General features: G+C 47.8%; 1 protein-coding gene across 2 annotated transcripts; it reads left to right on the forward strand.

Annotated features, from left to right (window-relative positions):
* The first annotated feature begins 205 nt into the window (after window positions 1-205).
* Window positions 206-11,319, forward strand: LOC120527063 (BUB3-interacting and GLEBS motif-containing protein ZNF207-like). 2 transcript variants are annotated; one of them, XM_039750098.1, is made up of 11 exons: window positions 206-269; window positions 349-375; window positions 1,792-1,887; window positions 2,983-3,126; window positions 3,227-3,262; window positions 4,386-4,466; window positions 5,235-5,324; window positions 6,056-6,109; window positions 8,261-8,314; window positions 9,650-9,780; window positions 10,925-11,319. In XM_039750098.1, the coding sequence occupies exons 1-10, from the start codon at window positions 216-218 to the stop codon at window positions 9,752-9,754; spliced, it is 741 nt and encodes a 246-aa protein (XP_039606032.1). In that variant the 5' UTR covers window positions 206-215; the 3' UTR covers window positions 9,755-9,780; window positions 10,925-11,319. The 2 variants fall into 2 exon arrangements, with proteins under 2 accessions (XP_039606032.1, XP_039606033.1); XM_039750099.1 differs by lacking the exon at window positions 5,235-5,324.
* The last annotated feature ends 557 nt before the right edge of the window (window positions 11,320-11,876 follow it).

Genomic DNA, 11,876 nt, shown 5'->3' on the forward strand with positions numbered 1-11,876 from the left:
AGTTTTTAGACTAAGCCTCCCTTTGAGTTTGACAGCCAAGCACATCACAAATACCTTGAAGATGAGATTTGGGCACAAAGTCTCGTTGGTTCAATTACTGAACGTTTACTGAGCACAACTGCCCAACATGAGAGGAGCTGCCCACTTCTGCACTCATTTGCCCCTCACACTTTTTTTTCTCCTTTTGTGTTTCCTTCACAGAAGTCAAAGCCAAAATGAAGCAGATAGTCCTTCTGTTCTGTATGTACTCAGCATTCGCCATCCTCCAGGTAAGTGACTGGACCACCCGACACGTCTCAATGTGACATCTGGCAGTCTGACGCTCAAATGTGCTTTTCTTCTTTCCAGGTCGATGCTGGGGGACTCAGCAAAGAGGTACGTCAGCCTTCACATTGCTAGTCGCGGTGTGGAACTTTGATATCTCTGTGCCCAAAAATATGACTGGCCCTTACTTGGCACTGCTGGCAGCCTCCTCACATCTGTCCTTTTGCTTTTGCTTATCAACCAACAACCAACAGCAGGGACTGACATATAGAGACATAAAGAAACAAGGAGGATATGAAGCAAAAAGGCGCTATATAGAAGACAGACTGGAAAGGCAGGACAGGAATAAGGGACACGGTGACGGGTGGGACCTTTGATGTCCAACAGGCTACTCATCTGCTTTTATACAGAAAATGTCATTTGTAGCAAATGACATATCTGATATACACCACCTTTAACATTCAATCTGTTTACATATCCATTTATTATATAGTGCCTTTCTATCTATCTATCTATCTATCTATCTATCTATCTATCTATCTATCTATCTATCTATCTATCTATTATATAGCGCCTTTCATATCTATCTATCTATCTATCTATCTATCTATCTATCTATCTATCTATCTATCTATCTATCTATCTATCTATCTATCATAGTCCTGCCAACTACGCTATCTATTGTTCATATAGTCGCTTTCATCTATAATACCTCAAAAACATTTAATATTGCACCTGTCAGATACTCCATGTAATACAGAGCCTTTTATAACCTCTGCCACTGTCCCTCTTTGCCTTGTTGATTTATAGTGCCTTTTACATGATGAATCTAAAAAATATAATTCCTATCATTAATGTATAGTGCCCTTCATGCTTCATATACTCCCTATCATATATATATATATATATATATATATGCAAATGATGATGACTTTCCTGTTCCTCTATCTGTTATATAGTGCCTCTCATAACTATTTATCATGTGAGCCCCTTCATAGCTATTCAGTAATTATGTTGTGCTCTCCCTGTGTATCTTTCAAGTATAATTATTTAATATGGCACCTGTCATATGTTTATCTATCTATCTATCTATCTATCTATCTATCTATCTATCTATCTATCTATCTATCATATAGCACCATTCACTCTATCTATCTATCTATCTATCTATCTATCTATCTATCTATCTATCTATCTATCTATCTATCTATCATATAGCGCCTTTCACTCTCTATCTATCTATCTATCTATCTATCTATCTATCTATCTATCTATCTATCTATCTATCTATCTATCTATCTATCTATCTATCATATAGCGCCTTTCACTATCTATCTATCTATCTATCATATAGCGCCTTTCACTATCTATCTATCTATCTATCTATCTATCTATCTATCTATCTATCTATCTATCTATCTATCTATTATATAGTGCCTTTCACTCTATGGCTGACTAAGTGACTGAGATGCCATCTTGTGACTTTCACCATTTTCAGTAACACATCACCCCTGATTCTTGTTGCAGACGCTGGGATTAATTGGCGCCCTCAATGCTCTGAACGGTGGTGTGGTGAACAGAATGAACGGCGCCCTGATGAACATCCCTCCTCAGGTGCCACAGGTTGGCATTCTGTTTGTCTTTACTCTGCTTTGCCATCATGGCACACATTTTCCGCTTGACCTCAGCCTCTCGAGCCCACTGCCCACTTGCGGCCCTGTTGGACTGAATGACCGTTTCCTGGTTGGTGGTCTGGTCTACTCTCTGCCTTGTGCATGGTGGTCCTTGTTGTTATGTCAGCTAGTGGGCTCTGCCCAGGTTTCGTTTCAGCTCATGTGTTGTGCTGACTTTAAGAAGATTGAACGTTTATTTGTTAATCGTAGGGCGCGTGCCCAGGAGGGACACAGATGCTGGTGCGCTCCTCATTCAGTTTGGCTCAATCACAAATATTGAACCTGATGCTGAATTTCAGCTCCTCCATGTTAAGATGCTGCCAGTTTCTTTCTGGTTGAGCACTCAGTCCCTGGTTGGCACCTTGAGCTCTGATCAGCTCGTTACCACCAAATTTCCCCCTGAGGACAAGAGAAGTTCTGTTAGTCTCCAGTTTGTGGGATGGCCGTATGTGAGGGTCCTGCAGCACTCCTGATGGTTTATTCACCAAACTCCTGATGTCTGACCAAAGGTGACCAACTGTAGGAAAGGCTCAGTGAGGGCACCAATCACCTGTATTTAAAGGGGGCGTGACCTAAAGGTGCTATATTAAAATATGGGTGACCCTTGTGACTGACAATCACTGGCATGTCCTTGGAGTGGTGTGGGGGTCTCATCTCCATGTCCATTTAATGGTGACTTATGGTGGCAATGGCAATTCATTCCTGAGAAATGCATCATCCAAAGTGAGACATGTTGGCGCTGCTCTCCCAAGTGAAAGGCACTACACTAAATGAGGACTCACTCGGCTTAGTGCTAAAGCTTTCACAGAGAGTGTAGCTGGCAGGACCTCAGTGTCACATTTCATGGAGAGATGAGCCAACGAGGAAGCAGACAGGAGGAACACTCCACAGGTGCCAGTTTGGTTGTGTATTCTGATTCCTCTTTCACCAAAACCTGTCAATTGCTGGAGGTGCTGAAGCCTCATGCCAACCAAATGAAACCCTCCAGGACTTTTAGCTCTCATTTGGCCTCACTCAGCTGGGTGTTCTTTCTTCTGATTTTCAGGTGCTGCCCGCCATTCAGCCACTGGTCATCCAGCAGCCTGGCATTCCTGTGGGTCAGGTGGCTGTGCCCTTGGCTCCCGAGCTGGCCGTCCCATTGGTGCAGCAGCCTGCGTTTGTGGGGTCTTTGCTGCAGCAGCCCAGCGGGGTAAGGAGGAAGAGGAGGAGGAAGAGGAGGGGCCTCTTTGTCATTCGTGAAGAGGACTCATGACATCCATTCACATTGTCCCTTTTCCATTTTTGTGCAGGTCTTGTCTCAGCTTGGCATCCAGCAGCCTGTGCCGGTAAGAGTGTATTGAAGTACTTGGGTACTAGCACTGCAGCTGGAGGTGGGCTTGGGGGCGTACTGGAGATGGCATTGGGCCCCATTTATAAAAAACATATAGAAATGACTGTACCTTACCTATTGAAAGGCGCTATATAAAAAGTGAACTGCTGATCTGGGTAAGACAGGCTGATGCCCCTGTGGCCCTCTGGAGTCGCGATGTGTGTTGTGTGAATTATTGACATCCATGGCACCCGTCCTTCCAATGGCCCTTCAGTGGCCATTTTGAGGTGGCGTTGGTGTTCTGTTGGTGCTGTCGTAGGGTCTGATGGTGACCAGTGAAGACCTCCACGAGTATTGGGGTGGCGTATGCAGGTGGGGTTTGTGTGTTTGTGCGAGACGTGATGTGTGTTGTTGTCTTTAACGTCTTCTTACTATTGTGTAAGTTGGAGCCCAAGGTATCTGTAGTGTTCACCCTCTGCCATGGCGTCAGTTCATTTGCCATTTCTGAGGGGATGCCCACCTTCTCTAAGGATTCCTTTTTTAACATCATCATCTTCATTATTATTGTTATTAAAAAAGTTTTCTGTCATGGTCCTGTTGCTACCTACCACTCATGGTGGACTCAGGCCACATTTCTGAGGGGATGCCCACCTTCTCTAAGGATTCCTTTTTTAACATTATCATCATCCTCATCATCTTCATCATCATCATTATTATTAAATTTATTTTCTGTCATGGTCCTGTTGCTACCTACCACCCATGGCGGGCCCAGGCCAAGAAGCAGGGCAGTTGTCTGTGATGTGTGCACCCGTCTGGATGTTTGAGGGGATTATGTTTGTGCTTCTGTACTTATATGTTTGTGCATTGGTTCAGATGTCCTGTCCATGAGCATTTTATGATTATTATTATTATTATTATTATTATTATTATTGTTGCTGTTTGTCTTCTTCTTCCTTATCTTTGTTTCACTTTTATTATAACCATCATCCATCACCCATTCCCTTGTTCTTTGGTATTGTGTTCTTCTCATTATTCTTGTCTTCTCCTCTTCCTCATCTTCATCTCACTATAATCAGCGTCCATCCGCCCTTCACTCATTAATTTGAGTATCTTTGTTGTTTTTTGCTTCCCCCCGACAGGGTCAGCCTCTCTTCCTCCTCCTGTCTCAGCCCAACGTGGCAGCTGCCCAGCGCGCCGTGGTGCCCGCTCTCCAAGTGCAGGTATCGCCCTCTCCGTCTTATTATACAGTACAACTTCTTTCTTGTATGGCGCCCCCCACTGAGCGCAGGCGCTACACAACAATCACTAACCCTGATTACTAAACGCTGGCCTGGCACACACAGGAGTGCAGATTCCTTAAAGCCCACAGAGGACGAGGGGCAGGCGGACTAAACAGCAATGGACGTAAACCTCAGTTTGACCTTTCACCTTTAGAGTCAGAGCTGCTCTCGGCTTTGTTAAAGTGTCCCAGTGACACAATAAAAAAAAAAAAAAAAAAGTGTCCCAGTGACAGTCAGGACACACAATTCATGGTGACCCAAGTGAAAGTCCGGTCCATTCCATTTGCAGGGTACCTTTAGGTCTTTGTCTCCTGACAAGCCTTCTGCTGGGTCACGTTGGTGAATGGCTGGCAGTCGTACCCTCAGCTGGTGGCTCACCACCTCATACGGATGCCAGGCTGGTGACACTGGGGGCACGTTCTTTACTTTTAAACGAGGCCATCTCCTGAGGGAAGCAGAGGAACGGCCGTCTTCTTAAACAGTCACACCAGTGGAGCTTCTCCATCTACAGTCACTCCCTCAGCAGATGCAAAGCGACTTACAAAGCAGAGTAGACATCAGCCTGGGGTCAGCTTTGACCCACTCTGAAGGGGCTCTGAAGATAAAACATGGCACCTGTTCCCAGCGAGGCTCTTTATTTAAGTCTTAGTCTGAGCACACAAGCCCAGGTATGGAGATAAAGTCTGCAATATTTATTCCATTCTCTAGGGGGCGATAGTGGATCCAAACTGCAACCAGCAGCAGGCGGCGGCCCAGGGAGCGGCTCAGGCTGCAGTGGCGCCCATCAGGAGAGTGAAGGTACTTCAGACTGGCACGGATTTGTCTTTTGTGAACTTGTCCTCCTAAATGGTTTGCCCTCTGGGAATCCCTGGCCTTATCCCCAATCAATGCAAAAGTGTCACCAGAATAGTGACAAGACTAGAAGGGGCTGGGGTGGGGGGAGGCTTGGGGGACTAGAAGGTGTGGCGTCCACTGCAGCAAGAAAGAAATGTCAGGCGGCACATGAAAGGTGTTTAGTCACAAAACAGAGGGGGCAGTCGTTTGAAGGAGACGTGGGCACAGCGGACTCGGCCGAGGCACATATTACACAGGGCACTCCAACGGCTGCATGATGACAATTTACAAGAACGGGAGCCCAAGTATGACCTGCTCACGCCTCCCTGATTTCCTGCCTTCCAGCCAGCGAGCCATCGTTGTGCTCGTCTCAAACTGGAGCTCTAGTCAGGGTGGCCACTTTACAGTCCATTAATGGCTCTGATATTGGCGTCTGTTCCTTGGCTTCCTGCTAGTGCCAGTGACACTAATTTTACTTAAAAGACCACCATGGACCTCCAAGGGGACACATCCTCCAAAAACGGCGATTGCTTACATTTCAATCCATCTTCAACAGGTGGCACAGTTAGTTCTGGATAAAATGATGGCAGCATGTCAAATTAGTGCCCTTCTGCCTACAGTGTAATGCTTTGTGTAAATTTCATATCAATGGACTCTTTTTCTTAAATTTTATTTGTTTATTTATTCTTTTGTAGCATTCAGCCCCTGGGAATGCCAATCCCATAATACCCGCTGCCGGAGCACTTCAGGTATGCCATTTGTCTTCTGTCTTTTCAGGGATTTGGTTTTTGGGTGGTCATTCAGGCCTCGATATAGCGCCTTCCTTGAGTGAAATCAGCCCACAGATGGTGTCCCTCGTGCCACACGTTACGTGAAGTCAGGGTGAAAGTCTGCCCCCTTGTGGTCTCCCAATGCTACAACAAAGGCCAATCCTTAATATTGACACTGGGGACTTTTATGTATTTTATATTATATGATTAATTATTTTAAGGTCAGATAAGAGTGGCAAAGTTGGCAAGGCTTTGGATCGAGTTCCTTCATTGATGCCATGGGACCCTGAAAAGTCCTGCCTGGGCTCCAGTGTGAAAAGAAATGTGACCAACAGTGTCACAAATGTTGTCATTTGCTTTGGATAATGGTGGCAGCCTAATAAATAAATCAATGTACAGTATTGTCTTTCTGGTGTGGCCACTAGGGGGCTCTCCTGCCATCCAACCCTGGCACAGACAGACGGTAGGCACAAGTGTTTGCAACACACAAAGCAGAAATGCTTTTCTTTCATTCCCCCTGCAGCGCAGTACCATACACAGCACACCTTTCATACCAGGAGGTACTTCTGGTGCCCCCACAGTGTGAAGGGCGGAAGCCCAATAGAGGAGGCCTGCACCCCCAGGTGGAAGACCCTGAACCCAACAGGGCTGTGCCGAACTTTAACTCCCAGGAAGCCCTACAGGGATATGTGGCACCGTAGCAACGCAGGGGGGCTGCCACCTTTCAACTCACCCCGACCACTCATCCTGTCGCCCCAGTCCTGCCGTAATCATGACGTCCCAGCATGGCCGGGTCCGTGTCACTGGTTAGAGTCCAAGTCCTGGCCAAGCCCGTCTGATGATGGAGGCTGTGCAGGTAGGAGACTTGCCACTTTGACTTTGTTCTCAGGATGTGGCACACATGCTGTTGGTGGGGTGGCACCATTGTTAGGGGCCTGAATGAAAGTTCTGGTGACCTGCGCTCAGTGCCCAGCCTGCTCACTTTGATCCTGAATACTTTTTTTTTTCCCTTCCAATCTTTTTTTTATCCCACATTCCAAAATGTTGTAACTATTGGGCGCGATTGGCATTGCATTGGCATCCTGCACAGTTCTGGCTCAGGCCTTATAGAAGACAGCCACTGATTCTCTGATGGATGAAGAGAACATTGAGGATGGCACCGGGCATCTTCTCAGCTTTGGGGGGGGGCTGACTGGGTGGGGCTGGCATGATCTCCCTGTGCACTTGTAGCCTTTTATGAACAAATACAATCCAGGGCAGTGTCACAGACACAAGAATGACCAAACACTGCAACATGCAGCCCTGTGTTTGCGATGGAACCTGTTTAATCCGGTTCGGGATTGTAGGGGCCGGAGCCTACACCAGCAGCATGGTGCACAGAGCAGGACAAGGTGCCAGCCCACCAAAGGGCACACATACACACATAATTTAGTGTCACTGGGGTGCTGAGGGGGAAACTTGAGTCCTCAAAGAAAAACCCCTAGGGACCCGGGGTCAACATGCCATCTTCATACCAGGCAGTGAGTGGGCTGTGCTAACCTCAGCACCACCATGCCACCGTACCACGGGGGCACAGCTAGAAACTTCACACAAAACTTCAGAAAGATGTTCTTCACACAGACACGTGAAGTAAGTGACCAGGTAGTGTGGTGGGCAGCAGAACTTCAGAGACCTCCAAAACTCGGCTTGATGACATTTGGGACAATGGAAATGAGGAGGGTGGACAAGCCGTAGCGGGCATCACTGACCCTGAGGACTTTCACTGCACTCTGCCGAGTTTGCCCCCCACTCTCTGTTGTTCTTTTTGCTGAATGTAAATGACAGCCACACAGACAAGCTGCTCCATCGACTGGTGGTCTTTTGGCTGCTTGTAGTCCCCAGCATCATCAGTCTGCGTCCTTGTTGTGGACTTTAGGGTCCCGACTTGACGGAGGAGTTAAGTGGTCAGCACTGGTCATCTTTGTTGGCCTGTCCTCGTCTACAGTTTATTAATATGCTGACGCGGTGACAACACAACGAGAATCCATCTAATCAAACATCTTCAATAGGACAAAAGGAGGGTCTCTGTGGTCTTCTCTCTGGTGTGACATTCTGGTTTGGCTGACACCTTTTTTCATTTTATTTTTATAGGACTCCATTCCTGGAAGAGCTCGTCAAGTAATGTCACTGGCAGAACTCCTGGGGGTAAGTAATGCCAGGGCAAGACCGTCACACTTGGTGGCTCTCCATGATGTCACCTATAGCATCTCCTGGCTGGTATTTGGGAATTGGTGCCCTTCAGGAGTCTGCGGTGGGCTGGCGCCCTGCCCGGGGTTTGTTCCTACCTTGTGCCCTGTGTTGGCTGGGATTGGCTCCAGCAGACCCCTGTGACCCTGTAGTTAGGATATAGCGGGTTGGCTAATGAATGGATGGATGGATGCCCTTCAGGAGTATTTTTGTCCTATCACTAACATATGGCCACCACACTCTGGACAAGCAGGCCCTTAATGCCACATGTCAACTGTTTGTACTGCCAGCCATGAGCCCCCACATTCACTGAGGATGTCCCTCCATAGAGGCCGTGCGGTGGGCTCACGCTTGATGGCTTCCAACACAGAAGATGTAGTTAAGGCAGACCAAGAAGCTAAAATAAAGAACACCCGAATCCCATGTTAAATTCCCAATGTGAAGGAATTGGGGACAAGGGTGCAAATGTTTAGGGCGTCAGCCTGACAGAGAGACAGTCGATCTGCATCAGGATCAGATTAATAAGTAAAAGACAAACATGTCGAGGGGCTTCTTTACGCCATGGAGAGCTCTGTCTGTGACAACAGAGGGTCCCGGAGTGACAACCTGCATAGATCTGAGCCCGGAAGGGGCGGAGCTTGGAAGGTGTGCAGAGGGCGTGGCCAGGCGTCATCTCCCTGGTCTGAGCAGCACGGTTAGCAACAGCGCCCCCTCTTGCTCTGAAGCGGGACTGAAGAGTTCAGCTTAGCCTTTTGGGTGGTCCCGATGGTACAGGAGGGTCTGGGATTAAGGCAAATCCGCAAAGCAACAACATTCTTTTAAGATGAGTATAAATTATATTTCATCTAGTAAATTCTACTGTTTACTTATAAAAGATCCTAAATTATTTGGTGCAGACGATGGTGGGATAGGAGGGATGTCTGGGCGTCATTGCTTAGACTGCTGCTGCTGCCCTGTGACCCTGACCCGGATAAGCAGCAGAAAATGGATGGCAGACCAGACCCCATAAATGGACTATGGCCAGGAAGGGACTGGCGCCCCCTGCAGGTCTGTTTCCTGCCCGGGATAGGCTCCAGCTCCCTGACCTGAGAATGTTCAGTTATCTTAAAAGGAAATTCATAAAGTGATAGAATAGTAAGGGAAGAAACCAAGTGACTTACATTAGAGAAGTTGGACTGATTGACCAAAGTTAAGTCTTATATGCCCAATGGGCTTTTGGACTGGCACCTGGAATGCTTTTTTCAGTTTGATCGTCATTCATCTAAATAACACTGCCTGTCTTTTCTCTTCCAGCTGCCACCAGCTCGTGCCACTGTGACACCATCAGACATTAAAGGGGGTGAGCCTGCCCCACTGGATGCTTCGCCAACTGAACCAGCAGCGCCAGCTTCACCTTAATGCCAACAGTATCTGGTGCCTTAAAGGTATGTGAGGGTCTATCCGTCTGTCCGCTGTGTAGCCCCTCAGCCACCCCACCTGCACTTCAGAGCATGTCATCCCCCTGAAGCTAAGCCATCCAGCCAGTACTTGGATGGGAGACCCACCAGGAAAGTTTGGGTTGCTGCTGGTGAGGCCAGCAGGGGGCGCTTAACTTGTGGTCTGTGTGTGGACCCCAATGTCCCAGTGATGGGGGACACTGTGCTGTAAAGGCTGGTGCCGTCCTTCAGATGAGATGTGAAAGATCAAAAAGTGAGGCCCTGGCTAAACTGCCCACCACGACATTGTGCATTGTGGCCTCCTGATCGTCCCCTAACCATCTCTCTCACTCCTTCACCACCTATTAGCTAACATTATGGCTGCACTGGCATCATCCAGGTGGGTGCTCCTCTGTGTCTACGTAAAGAGACTTTGATGGTCCACAAAAGCGCTATATAAATGTAGTATGGTGAGAGTCACAGAAGATGGCACCTGTTCAGGTAGATTTAGGTATGAGGAGTGCCAGTCCATCTCAGACATTGACTCATTTTTAAATATGCCCTGCTGTGGTCCTGGTGGCACCACTCAGCTTTTAGGTCTGAGCAAATGAGTGTCCTCTTGTCAATTTTGTAATCAAACTCAATCTCAGGCCGTGTGAAAAACAAAAGGCACCCCCTTGTCTGAACATTTTTTTGACCTTCTGATGCTTTCTGTGGGTGGCACGATGGGGGCACACCAGACCTCTACCCAAATTCAGCTCACAACCACAGCGCCCTCTGCTGTAAAGTGACTTGTTCTTCAGCCAGCATGTTCACAGGATCCAAATCCCATTTCATCACCGCATGTCTACGCCAGCAGTGTCAAGTGACGTCACTGTACGCCTGTGCTACACGCTAAGCGTGCCAACCCCCTGGCCTTAACTTCTGCTGTGGAGCTGCTGGCCCAGACCGGCGGTGACGTATTGTTGGTTCACCCTGATTGGCTGTCCCAATGAGTGACTGAGTGTAGAGTACCCGATGACGGACTAGCGCCCCCTAAAGGCCAGCTGCTTGACTGCTGCTGTGACAACCTTGAACAGAAAATGGATGGATGGTGATGTCAAAAATCAAGTGGTCTGAGGTGACTAACGGAGATCATCTTTTCATTTTTTAGGTGGTCTGTGGGCCTGACTGACTGACGGAATTCAGACCTGAGCACCGATAAACTCATCTACAGTGTCTGATACTTAACGTGTCTTATGATTTACAAGCTGAAATTGGGACGAGATTATTAAGTCTACAGCCGGGGGGACACTGATCACCTTTGGGACATTCAGCCCTGTCTGCTCAGCTGCTTACCTTTGATAGCACTAAGTGTGCTTACGGTGAAAGGCGCTATATTAGAATTCTGCATTATATCCTTAACACTGAAACTGATGCTCCTTTTTGCTCTTTCCATGGTGTGCCTCTTAAACTGGGATGAAGGTGGGTGGGGGGGGCACACGAGGGGCCGCCCTTCTCTTTGCTGTATCTGTGCCACTTCAAAATAAAAGTCCTGGCATTTCATGACTTGTCTCTTTCTGGACTCTTCTCCATGACTCGCCGGTGTTCATCGATGTGTCCTCCTTATTCGGCTCTTTCTGTAGTGGGAGCCGAGGCTGGTGAAGTGTCCCACCCGAGGTGCCACTGGGAAGGAGCGAGACCTCGTGATTTCATCTAGCGACTTCCGTGATGGATGCCATACCTGAGCACATACAGGTGTGGCACAATTGACAGGCTTTGAGACATCTGACACCCCTGGTCCTCCTTCACACCGCAGTTCAGTTTCGGTTTTGCTCCCCGCTGTGCTTCAGCCCCTCCATGACCCAAGCAGTCCTGGTCTCAACCTCTGCCAACTTCAAACGTTTTAGAAAGAGCCGTTTGAAGTTGTTCATTCAGTCCAAAGACATGCTGGAGAAGTTCCAGAGGGTGACATAGTGGAGGAGAGGCTCTTGTGAATGTCACCCGTGACACGTCGACCGCTGGTGTCATTTTAATAACGGCGGGTCTGTCTTCTGCACTCGATACAATGGACCTGCTCCCACAATGCCGTGAGCAGTTTGGTGGTCCCGATCTCAGATGGTTTA

Source organism: Polypterus senegalus, chromosome 4, assembly GCF_016835505.1.
Source record: "Polypterus senegalus isolate Bchr_013 chromosome 4, ASM1683550v1, whole genome shotgun sequence".
Classification (NCBI taxonomy): domain Eukaryota; kingdom Metazoa; phylum Chordata; class Cladistia; order Polypteriformes; family Polypteridae; genus Polypterus; species Polypterus senegalus.